Source organism: Oncorhynchus masou, chromosome 24 (genome assembly GCF_036934945.1).
Source record: "Oncorhynchus masou masou isolate Uvic2021 chromosome 24, UVic_Omas_1.1, whole genome shotgun sequence".
NCBI classification, from domain to species: Eukaryota; Metazoa; Chordata; class Actinopteri; order Salmoniformes; family Salmonidae; genus Oncorhynchus; species Oncorhynchus masou.
The window spans coordinates 60107170-60125000 of record NC_088235.1 but is presented as its reverse complement, the minus strand read 5'-3'; the positions used below and the strand labels follow the sequence as shown (position 1 = coordinate 60125000).

The 17831-nt window shown below is 45.5% G+C and overlaps 2 protein-coding genes across 6 annotated transcripts in view; one reads left to right on the top strand and one right to left on the bottom strand.

Annotated features, from left to right (window-relative positions):
- The first annotated feature begins 908 nt into the window (after positions 1-908).
- LOC135512416 (peripherin-2-like) lies at positions 909-6698 on the top strand. The gene is made up of 3 exons (XM_064934437.1): positions 909-1489; positions 3176-3422; positions 4720-6698. Exons 1-3 carry the CDS (start codon positions 909-911, stop codon positions 4924-4926), a joined length of 1035 nt encoding a protein of 344 aa, XP_064790509.1. The 3' UTR covers positions 4927-6698.
- A 2472-nt stretch (positions 6699-9170) lies between these two features.
- LOC135512415 (E3 ubiquitin-protein ligase UBR2-like) overlaps positions 9171-17831 on the bottom strand; it is a 40336-nt gene continuing 31675 nt past the window's right edge. For 3 of the 5 annotated variants that reach the window (XM_064934432.1, XM_064934433.1, XM_064934436.1), the window contains 15 exons: positions 15647-15765; positions 15389-15452; positions 15129-15277; positions 14578-14633; positions 14385-14481; positions 14128-14195; positions 13754-13889; positions 13431-13527; positions 13163-13293; positions 12929-13037; positions 12537-12593; positions 11971-12048; positions 11480-11650; positions 11296-11397; positions 9171-11074 (listed from right to left, as the gene is read on the bottom strand). In XM_064934432.1, the coding sequence (XP_064790504.1) occupies positions 10933-11074; positions 11296-11397; positions 11480-11650; positions 11971-12048; positions 12537-12593; positions 12929-13037; positions 13163-13293; positions 13431-13527; positions 13754-13889; positions 14128-14195; positions 14385-14481; positions 14578-14633; positions 15129-15277; positions 15389-15452; positions 15647-15765 (1576 nt within the window). In that variant the 3' untranslated portion in view covers positions 9171-10932. The remainder of the gene's footprint in view (positions 11075-11295; positions 11398-11479; positions 11651-11970; positions 12049-12536; positions 12594-12928; positions 13038-13162; positions 13294-13430; positions 13528-13753; positions 13890-14127; positions 14196-14384; positions 14482-14577; positions 14634-15128; positions 15278-15388; positions 15453-15646; positions 15766-17831) is intronic. The other 2 variants (XM_064934434.1, XM_064934435.1) reach the window with 1 other exon arrangement.

The window sequence follows — 17831 nt, the reverse complement described above, 5'->3', positions numbered from 1 at the left end:
TACATTCTGCCCTGCACTAAGACTTAGAATTTAGAGCCTCAAAGGAAGGAGGTAATAATACATTGACTTAACCTTAATCCAAACCCTGACAACACAAGGAGATAATGAGGATCCTTTGTTCTTGTTTGCAAGGAATAAATGAGAGATTCTGCTTGGTGAAGAGGCAAAATGATGTTATGCTGTGCCATTATTAGGTAGCTATTTTGGCAAACACATTAGGCAGTACAGTCTTACTCTTCAAACACCACCCAGGCTGTCACCGAAATGGTTCACACTTGACAAGTTAGTAGTTCCTGCGGCCGCAAGACTGTCTTCGGTCTCCCCTTCCCAGCACGGGCAGGTAATGGAGGAAGTTGACTCTTAAGCAACAAATCAATTATATGGTAAGACAAGAGATTAGAGCCCAGGGCTCATCTGCTGCAAATTGGATCAGGGGTGATTAGCGGAGTTTAGGGTGACGTACTGCAACTTTGTGGCTCGATCACTCGGCTACTCGCTTGGCTACCTCCTTTTGCAGGAAAAAGATCCACCCGGAATAACTGTGTAGCCCACCATCCTGTCATTTTGAGGGAATTTATGTGAATATTTTGGGGTGGAATTTTGGGTGGCAGACTCCTCTGCCCACCCAGCACTATGGACTTTCCTGATTTGAGGGTGGTCAGAATGGATATGAAGAGGGAAACGCTTGCCAAAACCCATTCTGCAGCTCCTTTCTGGAATGGATTACAATTTTCCAACTGAAACTCTCCAAAGGAACATAGTTGCTTAAGGTCAACTGAAATCCTTACCTGTTACATAATAAAAAAAAACATCGAAAAAATAGCTTAGAATCTTTTGTAAATTCAAATTTGTCTCTTTAAAAAAAAATCTAATTTTGATTTGGGAATAGCATACACTCTGAGGTAAGCATGGCGTTGATGAAGGTAAAGTTTGACTTGCCCAAGCGGGTGAAGCTTGCCCAGGGCCTATGGCTCATGTACTGGCTGGCAGTGATGACCGGCATCCTGGTCTTCAGCCTGGGGCTGTTCTTTAAGATCGAGCTCCGGAAGAGGAGTGAGATGATGAACAACAACGAAAGCCATTTTGTGCCCAACCTGTTGATCCTAGTAGGCCTAGCAGCTTGCGGGCTCAATGTTTTTGGCGGCAAAGTGTGTCACGACTCTCTGGATGCTATAAAGTTCGCCAAGTGGAAGCCCATGGTCAAGGGCTACCTGATGGGCTGCTTCGCTTTCAACATCCTCCTGTTCTTCACAGCTCTGCTGTGCTTCTGCATGCAGTTCCAGCTGTACTTCGCCCTGGCCGAGGGTCTGAAGAATGGGATCAAATTCTACAAGGATACGGATACACCTGGACGCTGCTTCATGAAGAGGACGCTGGACATGACCCAGATCGAGTTCCGCTGCTGTGGCAACAACAACTATAGGGATTGGTTTGTGGTCCAGTGGATCAGCAACCGCTATCTGGACTTCAGCAACGATGAAGTCAAAGAGTGAGTATTAGAATCCGTAGCTGAGTGAGAGCAATGTTGGGTTGATTAGGGTATCCAGAAGGCCAAAAAGTACCATGTACAGTAAAAGTTGACAGTCTCTCTGGGTGTCAGCCAGAACAGATGACTCTACCGTTCCACCAAATCTCCTTGGAATCCTAAGCTGCCTTTAGTCTTTCAATTGAGAGAAAAAAAAGGCTATTTTAAGGAAAGAAACAGTTTGTTTAATCCATGCTAAGTCTTATGAAACATATTTGACATGGCTACTACATAAGAGCTTTCCTCACTCCTGCCCATAGTCTCCATCTTTACCCATTTGATCTCTTGTGATCTTGTGCAGGAAGCTTGAGATAGAAAATGGGCCACGGTAGCATATGCTTTTGCTTGTGTATGGTAGTGACAACTTAGTTAATGTAAAACATACATACAAAACAAGCAGTTTAGTTAGTCACCTACTTTCAGTTATTTGCTACATTTAGAAATCAACACTTTTATTGGGACAAAATGCTATATTTTTGAAATGGGGGGAGCGGAGGGTTGTACCTTAATCTTTTTCAAGGTGTCAGGACAGGATACCAGTATAAGTGAAGTCAGGTTCATGTGCCAGGTTCTGATAAGTAGATAATCTCCATGGATCTAAATTTCACGTCCTTCACAGTTTACTGTCCCCCAAAATCATAATAAAACAGCCGTTAACTGTCACTAATAGACTGATGCAAACACACTACCCCCCTCTCTCCCTAATATTGTGCCCTGGTGGCAACTGATACTTATATTTAGTCAATTTAGATTCTGATTTTAAGGCATTGATTAAAAGTATCGTTCACCCAGATTACAACATGTCACATTTGTTTCCTTACTCTGTAAGCAGTCTCAGCATAAAGGATGACAGCAATCCAAGCTTTGGTTTGGTTTAACAGGCTACTGTTTTAAGTGCTAACTTTTTAGCATTTGTGGCACAAATCCAATGCAAGTCAATGGTACCTATTAGAATGTTTTGCGCTTCGAGCCAAATCAACGAAGTAACTTCGTTGAGCTACACAACTACTTGAGATTCTCTAGGATCATTTGGACATTGAGAGAATATCATTGGAAGTGTGCGGCAATGTGTGGATAGTACACGTGCATGTTTAAATGCATCGGAGTAAGTTCATTGACGTGTGTATACGTGTGTGTGTGTGTGCAGTGTAACTGACTGTGCTTTATGCGTCCATGTTTCTGTTACTTTACTCAAGGGATATCGGCCGTCTCTCTCACTCACTCACGATCACATCAAGAGGATCCTCGTGAACCCGGGGTTTAAACTCGACACCTGTCAATATTAGCCAGGAGACCCACCCACTTTTCTCCTGTCAACAGAAATTCAGCCAAGGCCTCGACAGGATACCTCTGCCAAACACTGATTGATGATTTACTCATACAGTTAGTCTAAACTGACACTCGACAGGTGGCCAGTTACGATCGCATACTTTACCATGTGAGCCATCCATTTGTTTACTCTTCCTACCGAGGCTCATGGGTTCACCGTTTTCATAATCACTGGCCTTTTACATCGTTTAAACATCCGCGCCTCGTAGGTCTGTGTTACGGCAACGGACATCCACCCGTTACTCGAATGCCATACTTTGCGTCACATGGCTGACATGACTTGTGACGGATCTGACGTGTCTCTCTGGGCCTTTCCCACAGCCGTGTCCTGAGCAACGTGGAGGGAAAGTTCCTGATGGAGAGTGTGCCGTTCAGCTGCTGCAACCCCGGCTCCCCCAGACCCTGCATCCAGCACCAACTGACCAACAACTCAGCCCACTATGACTACGACCACCACACCGAGGAGCTCAACATCTGGACCCGGGGCTGCCGCGAGTCCCTGGTCGCCTACTACGGAGGCATGATGAACAGCATTGGGAGCCTGATGCTACTGTACATCATACTGGAGGTGAGAAAGAGTAGAATAGGGAACTGAAAGGGAAATGTCTGGTTGTACTTTCGGGAGGTTCTGTCAATGTCCTTCACTTCAAAGGGTAGCTGGCTACAAATGCTAAAGATCAATTGATGTGACCTCACACGCCAGACTGAAAAGTAATTGATTAGCTGATGATTTGATTCAATTACCGTCTTAAAAGGCATGTGTAGGTAGGGAAGCAGGGCAGGGCTAGGCCCAGTGCTGAGGAGAAGAGGATTTGAAAAGAAGGCTTTCCCATAGGTTTCCCATGGTGGAAGACGACAGCCATTTCTAAGTATCTAGCTCAGTGAGTATTATTAGGAAAGGTCCAGCTGTTCCAAATTGGCCACATCTGATCAGTTCGTTGGGCCACACATGCCAACCCTCTTGGCCTTGACTTTGAGAGAACACGTGGCACACAACGAGCCAACTATCACTATACCTTTGACCTTCTGCCAAGCAGGCACTAAAACATGCCATTTCCTTGGTTGGTCTTAGCACTCACTTGACTCAACTTGACTTCCATCTAACTGCCTCTCCAAAAGGCTGAGGTGTAGAGCTCCAGTGTCTGACCTATGGTACACAGATGAATGAGCATGAATGTCAACCCACCCACCAATAACTAGGTCTACCTTACCTTCATTACCATATTTCTCTGAGGCGTTTGAAATGGAATCTGATTATAAACTCTTTTTTTCCATTGAAAGTGTGACTATGTGAGTGACCCTTTTTTTGTTGTTGTTCAAACCTCCCTCTATTCACTGAGTTATAAACTGACCGTGGGGAAAACTACCCTAGGCAGATTATAGCCCATAATGACAGCTAAAGGAGTCTTGGGACTGAAAGGGTGAGGGATTGCGTAATGTGGGGGCGGTACAGGCGGTAAGGGAGGATCAGGGTTTCTGAGAGGGGGTTAATCTGGGCAGAGCAAAGTGCAACAGGTATCCTTCCTGGAAGCAGGATCTCACTGTGCCAACGTACAGACTGAACACTAACTGGGTTGCTGTCTGGGTCAAAACAACAACACTAAATTGTCAGTTTGGACCAAATTGTGTGACCAATGTGTGTCAATTGATTGGAAGATTTCAATGGGAGATTTGATCTAAAAGCCAAGCCTTAGTGACTATGAATCCATTTGATTTGGATCAGTGATTGAATAGATTTAGAATCACTGTTTTCTAAATCCAATAACAGAGATCTATGGTGTTTCAGAGGCCGTACAGATGGTTTAATTGCAGTGTGTCTGTATAGAGACTCAGTGATGTACATATCTTGTTTGTGTGGTCCTCAGGCAGGAGTGATGGTGGGCTTACAGTACCTGACCACTTCTCTGGAGACCATGGCAGACCCAGAGAACCCGGAGAGTGAGAGCGAGGGCTGGCTCCTGGAGAAGAGTGTGAAGGAGACGGTGGCGGACTTCATAGCAACGATCAAGGGTCTGGCCGGTGCAGGGAACCAGGTGGGGGAGGGTGAGGAGGCGGTGGCCACTGTGAGTTGAGAGAGTCCCACCCAAAGGGACTGAGGCTTGTCCTATCGATGGGAGCTCAAAGAGAAAGAGGAGAGAGATCTTCTCAGTGAAACGACGCACACACGCTCAAACAAATGTAAACACATGAAAACAAATGCGTACACAAACATACACACACAGACACAAACATTGACACACATGCACACACCCTTTGAAAAGTGAAGAACTTAACCAACTGCTCAGATGAAGTCAGAACCAAACTCAAAAATGTGAATGTATATCCTGTCCATAATAATTATGTATATATGTTAATCATTCTTTTTTTTTTTTAAATAATGAAAAATATATTTGGGTTGTCAAAACATCTGTACAGTATACATGAATTTGGGCTTGTGAATATGAAAGGAAATGACATGAATGAATAATTATCTCCTCCCCTGCCTGGCAATCCTCTCCATGAAAAACGATGGGCAGACCCTGAGACCAATCAAGCCTAATACAGTTTCTCTATGCTCATATCTAATAGATCTACTCCTATGTCCTTGTTACACTCCACAACTTGTGTTGCGTGGACATGTAACCTGACAGGCACACACATATATATGTAGTTCTGTGAAGTAATTTAGCCTGCTCAGTTCAACCGACTCCAAAACTCAACATTACCAGTGTGCCCAATGCAACCCGGTCAAATGTCCCCTTATGGCAGCTTAAATTGGGTAGCTGCGGAACTGGGGTCCTGGCTGTCCCAGCCCCCTGTCCCTGTCACTCAGGTCCTGGCAGTGCAGGGCCATATGCATTCACACCTATACAACACACACTTTTACATTCATTAGTAACGTATCAGTGTTGCTATCGGGTTATATGTCTGCTTCGTGTACCAGGCGGTTTTAACTCTGGTTTTGTAATCCTTTGAGGGGATACAGTGGGTTGAGTGGCCAGATGAAGTGCTGAGGGAACTTAGAAGGAGAATGTTCTGTACTTTTTGGAGAGCGAAATATGATCCGATTGGCAGTTTAAAATCAGCGTTCCTCGTGTGAGTACATAGAGATACGGGTCAGTTTTCCGTGGATACAAAAAGTCTTATCAGTTGTAATATTTTTACTTTCTGTGCGACCATTTTTCTTCCTTTGTAATATTGAGAGTTAATATTTTCTGTAAATTTGGATTTTGATCAGCAAAACTGTCAGTCTTGTGGGTTGGCTGGAGAATTTAGCAGCTCCGCTGTGTAAGATAAAGATATATAATGAGAACAAGAGTATGATTGTCCGTTTTGTCCATAGGGTTTTGTTTGACATGGGTCATTTTTAAATTGGTATTCCATACTTACAGAATACGCCTATGACAGGAAGATTGTATGTACATTCATACAGTATTTTTCCTAATACACAAGGTATTACCCTACACAACTTCTCTTGTTGAGGTCCTCAGCCTTATTTCAACTAATCATGAAGCTAGCAGAGAATGAGTGAAAGAATGGAGGGGAGAAATGCTAATTGTAGGCTGCATGGACCTGGTGAATAAGGAGTTAAGGAGAGCCGGAGGTTCGAGTGAGATGAGGGTACAGTACATGTAAAGAACCCAGGAGGAGGCCAGCTTTACCTGATGAGATCAGCAGGAATGTGTGGATTCCACTCAGCAGGGATCCAGTCCTCAGTTCTGTTCCAGGACAAACAGGTGACTGGCGTCACTTTAACTGGGCCACCCTCAGGAGATTGTTTTCTAGCATAGATTTCCTAACACACGTTATCTGATAATTAATCTGTAGTTATCAGGTCTCAATTATGAAAGAGGCCTTCTGACTTCAAAGGCACTTCCCGGTTAAATAAAGTGTTGGATAATTCATATTGAAAGGTTGATGTACATTTTGGCAAGACAATTGAAAGGATACATATACATCACCTATACCTCAATGTGTCCAACTAAGCTATGATCGGAGGTATCCTTACCTGAGAGGTGGGTTCAGATGAGCAGGTACAGTAAAGACATTGGTATATGTGTGTGGTAGTTGGGGGGGGGGACAGGGACAGGGACATGTGTCATCTGGAATAATAACCCTAAAGCACATAGACAGCAGATGAGGCGATAAGAGCAGTAAGAGGCTTTGATGTGCAGCTTAGCAACCGTCAGGTGACGGCAAGGACAGGTGCCTCTAACGCAGGGAGGTGCCCAAAGCATCTTGGGCCGGATGGGACGGGGCAACGCCGCCTCCCTCCTGCAGGATGCGACCCAATTATGTTCTCAAATCCTCAGGATGCCTGGATGTGTGTCCAGTGCCAGAACGTTACATCTAATGATGGAGCTAAACTAGGAAACTTAGTGATGCACATTTATCACAGGAGTTTTATTAGAACAGGATGCATGAGATACACCGTCCAATGAAACACTTACTTGCAGGTTCTTTCTCGACAATGCAGCAACAATGAGAAATAATAAAGGATAAGAATACAAACGAAGTAAATGGCTCAATAGAATAGATTAAACATTTCAGCATAAGTATATTACAGGAAGGCACAATTTATTGTCCAATATATTACATTTTTTAGGTAAGGACGATTGGGGTGGGGGTGGGGGGGGTAAGTGTGAAGACGTTTTGGCTAGTTTTAAAGAAAAAGCTACTTCTCCTTTTGAAAATGTCCCATGTGGCATCGATGTCAGTTAGAAACACTTATTATAGTGTCAAAATGGACTACAAAAGTGTAAATAGGACCATTTTGGTCCAAGTCAGTATGAAAAAAAAAATGGTACGTCACGGAATGAAGGGTATCGTAACAGTTCTCTGTGCGTTGTGTTTATTTTAATCCTGCCCTCATCTGGCAGCATCTATGTCATCAATTCAGAGCATTTAAATAAAAGATGTGCAACATGAAAATATTGATAGACTACCCAAAGTCAAACCAACATTCACAGCTGGCTGAAGCTAATTGGCTAATAACTCTTTCTAACCTGCAAACAAGAGACACCCACATCAAAACACAACCAAAACCAACTCACGTCTGAATACAGTCATGGCTACTAGCATTTCTTAATGAACCAAATCTAAAACAAGGCTAAATCAGGAAGTGCAGTCACTTTAATCTCATCCCCAGACTAGTGGCTATGAACGAGATTGGGTTCATTTCATAGATCTTATATATACACTATGTAAATTAACCAAGGAAACCATATGAATGACATTTTTATAAGAATAGAAATGTATACTGAAAAAAATAACACATGTACAGTGTTGATCCAAGGCTTCATGAGCAGAAATAGAAAACCACAGAAATGTTCTATACATACAAAAAGCTTCTCTCCAATTTTGTGCACAAATTTATTTACATCCCTGTAAGTGGGCATTTCTCCTTTGCCAAGATGATCCATCGAGCTGACAGGTGTTAAATATCAAGCTGTCTGCCCAGTACAGTTGAAACCGGGATTCATCCGTGAAGAGCACACTTCTTTAGCCTCAGCTTCATTGTATACCTGGTTAACCGGTTAAGTGTTCTCATTACACCATCAGCTCTTTCTCCAGCTGGGCCTTGGGAGCCTAATGCCGCGTTCAGATGCTAGTCGGAACTAGGAAACTCACTCAGACTTTCTGATTCGTTGAACGTGGCACTTGTATACCTACGACCAGTAAGCAAGTCGGGAAATATCCATGTTTCCTAGTTCCGACTAGCACTTGAACGGGGCACAATCCACCGTATTCTCCTGGCCCGTCTCCATGGTGGTCATGCTGGGAGGCCCTGACCAAACTGGGACAAGCGCTTCTCACAGCAATAGGGATATTGATATTACATAGGTGTCTATCACACACTAAACCCAGTACGGTCTTCGTAATAAGGCTGGATATTGGCCTCATGACACAAATCATATTCCGATACGTCACATGTATTGCGAATGGATTTTGTTAGTCACTCTCACTCAGATATAGTAACATGGCATAAGTCATGGCAGGAAATTTGCACCATGGCAAAAACTACAGAACTGCAGCTGTCAAGAGGGGGGGGGGGGGCATTAAAACGTTTTCCTCGTAGGGGGGCCCCCTCCCAACAGAATTTCACTTAGAGCCCACAAAAGACTAGGGCCAGGAAGAACACTTTTTGCCTGATTAATGCACTTCCTGTCAGAATGTATTTGTTGTTGCATGTAATTTAACTGTTAAATGAACACAACCAAATATCACAATTCCAAGATTCGTAAGCCATTGAATCGATTCACTATTGCAAAAACAATCATCATAATAGCTAGTATCTAATCAAAAGCCCCCCGGCTCACAAATAGACACTCAGGCCTTCCTTTTCCTTTTGATTTATTTTGGTATTCTTTTACAATATAGTACAATGTACTCATTTATACAGTAATTCACATATTAACAAGTCTGACACGATAATAATAATAATAATACAGCCTCGATATTGGGAGCGTGTCAAAGAATGGGGTGGGGGTGGTTACCAGGAAAACATGCCAACGGAGTGATGGGATGAAGAATATGGAGCTTCAGGTCCCAGCATCAGAGAGAACCTGCATCAAAGAGCAGTGTGTGTGTGTGCGCTTGCGTGTGTTCATTCCTCTAAAGTGCCTTGTGAGCCTGTCTAATCTATTCTGTTTCCGAGCCTTAAGGACGATATTTGCCCCAATGTGTCAGTCCACCCAGCCGTAGAAAAATGGTACAGTGCAGAGGCAACCTTAAGAGGGCTAAGACTTTTATCTGACCAAAAAATGAACTAAGATAGTTTTATTCCAGGTCGGGTCAGGCAAACCCACTGGTCCATATATATAATATATATAATGTGTATATGGATCAGTGGGTTTATTTTAAAAAACAGGTAGAGGGATATGTTTCTGCATTCTCTTCTCATACAGAAAAAAATGTTTCTGCTGAACATAAAAAAAATGTACAATACAAAAACAATTACCAAAACAAACACCATCAATGCATATCAGATAAAAATGACTTCAACCAATCACACACATTAGCAAAAAAGGAAGGGACAGCCTTGCCTTAAAAGGGCTCATATCTGTGGGCTAAGGGGTTCATTTAAATAGTGTTAAAATACAAAGCGCACATACTCAACCTGCAAAAAGACTTAACACACTCCAACATCCACCCTGACAAATTTAAAAACCAGAACACAGGCACTCAGGAGTAAAACACAAAAACACAAACATTCACACCAGTGTGTTACCAAACTTACCTTACATTGGCTTGTATTCTCTGAGTACTGTGTCCATCAGGGTGTGGGTGTCCATCAGACTGGAGAAAGTAACTAATGGGGGGGGGGGGTCAATACATTTCAGGACTTTATTTGAAATTCCAAATCGAAAGCTGAAAAGCACCATTTATTTTCAATAAGGATTTTTCAGCTCTTGGGTTGAAATTTAAATAGAATGGATCCCAATACTGGTAAGGGGCACAATCTGACCTCACCTATCTGATGAGATTGTGTCCCAAACTCTGAAATGAGCTGTCACTGGCTGACAAGAGCAAGAAGGAAAACCTGGTGCTTAGTCAAAACTGTTCAGCATCAAAGCAAATCCAACTGTAAATAAACCAATACGTCAGCCATCTACCTTAGAAATAATTTAATGGTGTTTGAATAGGCAGAAATTAAATAGCATTCCTATAAAGAAGTTATACTCTGAGTATTCATGTTACACCCGAGCCAGTCCATGGGTGCCAGTCCATGGGTGCTATGGGTGCCAGTCCATGGGTGCTATGGGTGCCAGTCCATGGGTGCTATGGGTGCCAGTCCATGCGTCGGCTATATGCTTGAGAGCGATGTGTGTGTGTGTACACACACACACACTTTTATATTAAATTTCTTCAAGGGAGAAACAGCAAAAAGAAAAGGAGAAAAACCTACATGCATTCATCCGCTCTCAGACAAAGGGGGGGGGGCGACACATACACCCTTCTCCAATTGGGGGGGAGGAGCGAAAGAGGTGGGGCTGTGTTGCCTTGACAACCATTCCGCACCCCCATGTGCCGTGCCCCCCCTTCCCATTCATATGGAGAAGGGTTGTGTCCGACTCCGGTAGATGTGACCTAAGACATCACAGGTGCTGCCAGTCGATGCCAACCAGGGTTTGGTTGGCTTCCTGGGCATGGCCTATCTCCTCGGTGATGCTGTGCTGGCGCCACAGCTTCTGGATCTTACGGTAGCGCTCGTGGCACAGGTGCAATGGGTTCCCCCGCCTGGATAAACACAGAGACAAACTGCTTTAAAAAAAAAAAAATTAAATACCCACAATGACACTACAAGGCATCTTTCAGCACAGACCAATAACATGTACAGCAATGGGTCTCAAAGTTGGTTCTGGGAGATTAGTGCGCGCATGTGTTTGTTCCGACCTTTCGAGAAGCCATTTTGAGAACCACTACTGGACTATAAGGAGTGAATGTGCAGGGTGGTTCACCTTAGGCCCTGGTCTGTCTCTCCATAGTCGTCCAGGTAAGGAGGGGCGTAGAAACAGCCCTTAGTTTTACCAGCCAGGAACAGAACCTGGCTCTCTCTCACTCTGCAACAGAAGGGACAGAATTAGATTTGCACACTCACGAACGAAGGCACACACACACACACGCCCACGGTCGGGTCTGTACCTGAGGAAGATGCCGACTCCAGCTCCACAGGCAAAGGTGTGAGCAGTGCAGGCTCCCACGTCCTCTCCCTCCAGCTCTGTCTGGCAGCAGTAGCTCTGAGAACACAGCATGGAGCCACACACCAGGCACAGGGTGGGCGCACGGGACTTATCCCCACCCGACTTAGGGCACCTGGGGGGGGAGAGAGAGGGGGGCATAAACACATTTTTACTCAAATTTTCTATAGCAGGGCTTCCCAAACTGGACCCCCCCAGCACTACACAACTGATTAAAATAATCAAAGCTTGATGAGTTAGTTATCTGAATCAGCTGTGTAGTGCTAAGGCAGACGCCAACATGTGCACCGGGGGGTCCAGTTTGGGAAACACTGTTCTATAGGACAGTGAGGAGCGCAATGTGATCCAAACGCTCCGGATTGTCATTTTGTAAGCCTGTGTTGTGTTGTGAAATCTTTTGAATTACCAATGGACAGTTGTTCTTTGGGTACTCACGTGAAGCTGGAGGCTTGGTTTATGAGGGCACTGTAGTCATCTGGTAGGTCAATCAGGCTGTTGGACTCCCGCGGGAAACTGGACAAAGGGAGGATTGGTCAGCCCTAGAGTTCTAAACAGTATCAACAACTACTTGAATTGTATAGTTCTAACACCACACAATCATTTATACCAATATCCAACCTAAGTAATCAGAGCCCCCCCCTCATATCAGGAATGGTAAGAAGAGGCGAGTCGAGGCGCAACAAAAAATATATTTCAAAAGGCTGAACGCTCGCTCACCATTAAACTCAATGTTTTATATTTTAGTAATTTAGCACTGTTATCCAGACCGACTTACGGGCCCAATTAGGGTTAAGTGCTAAAGTGCACAATGACAAGATGTTTCACCTAGTCAGTTTGGGGATTCAAACTAGCAACGTTTCGGTTACTGGTCCAACGCTCTTGACCGCTAAGCTACCTGCCACTTTTTATTTAAGCAAAGGTAAAAAGCTTGATGTTTCTGCCTTCATTAGAATACACCCCCCCCCCCTCATCTTACGAGACAGTAAAATAGCAGGACTGACCTCACAAGAACACCACCTCCCTGAAGGGTCTGCTGTATACCTGGGTGAGTGCACCACCTACAGGAAAGGAGGAAAAAATGCAAGACAAACTTCACTCCAAAAGGTGTTACTCCCCCTCCCCATCGCGTGACAATGACGAAATCCACTAAAGACACTTGATATGCATATTTATTGATTTAGCGGTGTGCCGATTTGTGGTTTATGACTTATTGATGATGCACTGTCCATATAATTGGGTCTCATCTTTTTACATTGTACGACATCATTGGTGGAGAGCAATAGGGTCAAATAAACCTGAGCACTACATCAAATCAGCCATGAACCAATCAGAAGATACAAGAGGAGAAAAGACAGGTTACTGGTGAGTGTAAGTGTGTGAGAGAGACTCTTACTCATGCAGTAAGGGCTCCAGTAGCTCCTGTTGACCGTGGAAGAGCTGCAGCAGGTTGGAGGGCAGACTGAGGTATCCGCACAGCACCTCCCACTGACCAGGACACAGAGCTAGGAGAGAGACACACACACACACACACCGGGAGAACATCAACACCCGCATGGCTCTGCTTGGTACCGCATAGGTGTTCAAAGAGGAGTAAAAGAGAGCGAGTGTGTTTGTGCGTTGTATTGACCATGCAGCTCTGGGGGTGCAGGAACTCCATGGAGGTGGTGGAAGAACAGCGCCGCTCCTCTCAGGTAGGGCAGGATGCCAGTCTTCACACACCGCCACAGGTGCCAACCAGAGCCCACCTCAGGTAGGGAACTGTCATCACACACACACAGCATGGTTTAAGCACAACGTGTGAATGCCGGGGAAAAGCCGGCTGCTTGGTGGATTATGATAGGCGAGTGTGTATTTCAGGGGAGTTCTCCATGGCTACAGGGTCAGCGTTACCTCACCTGCCCACGTGTGTTCTGAGGGTGTTGTAGAGACGGCAGGCGCCTTCCTCCTCCCCCCGCTCCGCCTCGCCGCTCTCCTGCTCCATGGTCACCTCCTCTGTTGGCACACGGAATGTCATGTTTGTTTCCTTCTCTACGCCATACGACAGTGGTTGAATGGCAATGACCCTCTCTTCCAACTATCCAGAAGGTAATATCTTAACCGGTGTTTAGACAACTTTCCAACGGTCTGGTAAGCATGCACACACTCACACTCTTGCAGACCCCGCGCAGACAGACAGACACACACACACACACAGGTATTGGGTTCCCTCTCTCCTTACCTGGGCCAGAAGTGAGTAGTATTTGGACCATGTGAGCCACAGTGATGAGGTGGAAGAGGTGCAGCTGGACAGCGTCCACGCTCAGCCCTGACGAGTCCTGGGAGTGGACCGACCCGTAGGACAGAACCACACTTACCTGAGAATGGGTGAGAGAGAGAGAGAGAGAGAGAGAGAGAGAGAGAGAGAGAGAGAGAGAGAGAGACAGGGATTAGTGTTGACCTATAACACTTATGAACAATGTAAAAAGGTTTTACGGTAGTGTAAACAATGAGTTTGTGTCTGATCTGGCAACCCAGAGAGACGTCATGCCACTGGTCATGTCTGTGTGGCTGATGGTATTATTGGTGTGTTGGGGGGGGGGGGGGGGGACTCACCAGCAGGTGCAACATGTCTACGTCCAGGATACACGGAGAGGCCTCCACCTGGGGGTCTGGAATCAAAGCTACACAAACACACACACTCCATCACTATAACGATGAAACTGTAAACCGTCACAACCCCCCCCCGCCCCATCCCGCAACAAAATAAATAAACAACCTCAACACATAAAAAGTGAACGTGGCTTCAGGCACTGAGTAGGCCATCCTAAATAGAGCGGGTCCTGCAGGTCCCTGTTAAGTCTCTGTCCTACCTGCTAACAGTCGGATGAAGTGGCCTTGCACGGTGGGCTGACAGGCCGCAGTCCAACACGCCGAGCCGAACCTGGCCAGGGAGCTCAGGCAGTCGTCCTGTACACAGAAACACACTCAACACTGGCGTCGGATCCATCTCTACACGTGGAACTGTTTCAAAGACGGGTTGGAATTAAAGGAAGAACGCGTTACCTGTCTGCAAGGTAAACTTCCAAATAAAGGCTTCTTCTCGTCCACCAACAGTCGCTCTGCAAAAGGAAGGAGAAGAAAAAGGAAAGAAAGTCAGTTGAACGTGGCATTGAGACAAACATCTATTCTAAAAATGGGCGTCTATGCTCTAGTGGTGTTTGAACATTGTGGACCATTGGCAGCAGTTGAAACATTCATTTACCCGTTAAATAATGAAGACATAACTCAATCCCACATGAATGCCTTTGATATGAGTTTTATCGTCACTGTAAACTGTCTGTTGCTCTGATTCGATCATTATCTTGTTCTCTCTGTGTGCTCGCTTTTGGGGTTTTCCATCCGTGTGGGGACCAGAATTCATCAAGGATAGTAAAACAAAGAAAAGGTCATACAAGTGGGGACATTTTGCTGGTCCCCACAAGGAAATCTGCTATTTTAGGCTTAGGGATTAGGTTTGGGTTTTTGAATAGGAATCAATTGTTTGGTCCCCATAAGGATAGTAAAGCAAACGTGTGTGTGTGTGTGTGTGTGTGTGTGTGTGTGTGGGGTCTCACCTATGGACTGGATGGTGTAGGCACAGCTGCTCCAGCACATGATGGGGATGCGAGGGTCCTGCTCGTTGGGGTGCACCTTAAGGCCAACTTTGTAGGTCGCTGTCCCAAAAGTGGTCAGCATCTCCTTTATGGTGCTGGAGTAGGGATTCCTGAAGAGGGTAAAAAAAGAGGCACGGGCGAGTCAACGTGGTAACTCATCTCAAGACTTCAAAATGTCCTGTCTTTCTCTCATGTTCCCTCAGGGGTCAGCGGTCACGTACGTGGGAATGTAGTCCACATTGAAAACCGCAGGGCACTCTTCTTCCACTGTCTCTTCAACGGTACCTGCACACACACACACACACACACACCTTAGTGACGTAACTTGAGCGCATAGACACAGTAAGTGTTTTCGATCACAATTTCCTCTCTACGCCGGTGTAAAATGGGACCTCTGCATAACAATGACATCGGACATTTGTCGGACGACAGGAACATGTGGGTGCCTTTAACACAATGTTCAGCGTTCCAATACTCACTGACGGGCTGGAGTTTCCTGTGGGCAGAGTGCATGGCCTTTATCTGCTGACCGCTGGTCTTCAGCCACTGACCCAGGCCAGGCTGCTCACAACTGGAGAGGAGGAGACTGTCAGTGGACCTGACAAGGCATTGACCTACTCATTAATACACTTATAGACAGCATAGGAATTCGGGCTGGCCCTTGCTTCTTCATTTGACATGCTAAATAAACAAGGCTGTTGGTATAGATGAAAGCCTTTCCGATTGATTGATAACCATCCATTTAAGCAGGTAAACGCATTTTCTGTCTCAATATTGACCGGAATTGTGTAAAAAGAACCAACACATACATGCCTGAAGGACCTCTGGGGTTGTGGAGGTGACAACTATTTTAATATATATATATAGCTATAGCTCTCTCTCTCTCTCTACTCAGCAAAAAAAGAAATGTCCTCTCACTGTCAACTGCAATTACTTTCAGCAAACATGTGTAAATATTTGTATAAACATAACAATATTCAACAACTGAGACAAACTAAACAAGTTCCACAGACATGTGACTAACATAAATGGAATAATGTGTTCCTGAACAAGGGGGGTGGGGGGTCAAAATCAAAAGTAACAGTATCTGGTGTGGCCACCAGCTGCATTAAGTACTGCAGTGCATCTCTTCATGGACTGCACCAGATTTACCAGTTCTTGCTGTGAGATGTTACCCCACTCTTCCACCAAGGCACCTGGAAGTTCCCGAACATTTCTGGGGGGGAATGGCCCTAGCCCTCACCCTCCGATCCAACAGGTTCCAGACGTGCTCAATGGGATTGAGATCCGGGCTCTTTACTGGCCATGCCAGAACACTGACATTACGGTCTTGCAGGAAATCACGCACAGAACGAGCAGTATGGCTGGTGGCATTGTCATGCTGGAGGGTCATGTCAGGATGAGCCTGCAGGAAGGGTAAGAGGATGAGGGATGAGGATGTCTTCCCTGTAACCACAGCGTTGAGATTGCCTGCAATGACAACAAGCTCAGTCCGATGATGCTGTGACGGACCCTCCACCTCCAAATCAATCCCGCTCCAGAGTACAGGCCTCGGTATAAAGCTCATTCCTTCGACAATAAATGCGAATCTGACCATCACCCTTGGTGAGACAAAACCGTGACTCGTCAGTGAAGAGAACCTTTTGCCAGTCCTGTCTGGTCCAGCGACGGTGGGTTTGTGCCCATAAGCGGCGTTGTTGCCAGTGATGTCTGGTGAGGACCTGCCTTACAACAGGCCTACAAGCCCTCAGTCCAGCCTCATTCAGTCTATTGCGGACAGTCTGAGCACTGATGGAGGGATTGTGCATTCCTGGTGTAACTCGGGCAGTTGTTGTTGCCATCCTGTACCTGTCCCGCAGGTGTGAGGTTCGAATGTACCAATCCTGTGCAGGTGTTGTTACACGTGATCTGCCACAGCAAGGACGATCAGCTGTCCGTCCTGTCTCCCTGTAGCGCTGTCTTAGGCGTCTCACAGTACGGACATTGCAATTTATTGCCCTGGTCACATCTGCAGTCCTCATGCCTCCATGTAGCATACCTAAGGCACGTTCATGCAGATGAGCAGGGACCCTGGGCATCTTTCTTTTGGTGCTTTTCAGAGTCAGTAGAAAGGACTCTTCAGTGTCCTACGTTTTCATAACTGTAACCTTAATTACCTACCGTCTGTTAGTGTCTTAACTACCGTTCCACAGGTGCATGTTTATTAATTGTTTATGGTTCATTGAACAAGCATGGAAAACCGTGCTTAAACCCTTTACAATGAAGATCTGTGAAGTTACTTGGATTTTTACAAATTATCTTTGAAAGACAGGGTTCTGAAAAAGGGACTTTTTTTTGCAGAGTTCATTATTTTTTTTACTAAGCAAATCAGTTAAGAGCAAATTCTTATTTACAATGACGGCCTACACCGGCCTGGACGATGCTGGGCCAACGCTGCGCTGCCCTATGGGACTCCCAATCACGGCCAGTTGTGATACAGCCTGGAATCGAACCAGGGTCTGTAATGATACCTCTAGCACTAAGATGCAGTGCCTTAGACTCGGGAGCCCAACAACTGAGCGAGCCTTAGTGCAGAGTGAGCCTTGACCTCGGGTGAGGGTGGTACCAGTGACATCACAGGAGATTACGCTGGTTTAACTGGGGGGGGGGTGAGAAGCGGGTGAC

Coding starts and splice junctions, on each gene's coding strand:
- LOC135512416 (XM_064934437.1), top strand. CDS start 909: ATGGCGTTGATGAAGGTAAAGTTTGACTTGCCCAAGCGGGTGAAGCTT. Junction 1,490..3,175: donor AGCAACGATGAAGTCAAAGA/GTGAGTATTAGA, acceptor CCTTTCCCACAG/CCGTGTCCTGAGCAACGTGG. Junction 3,423..4,719: donor TACTGTACATCATACTGGAG/GTGAGAAAGAGT, acceptor TGTGGTCCTCAG/GCAGGAGTGATGGTGGGCTT.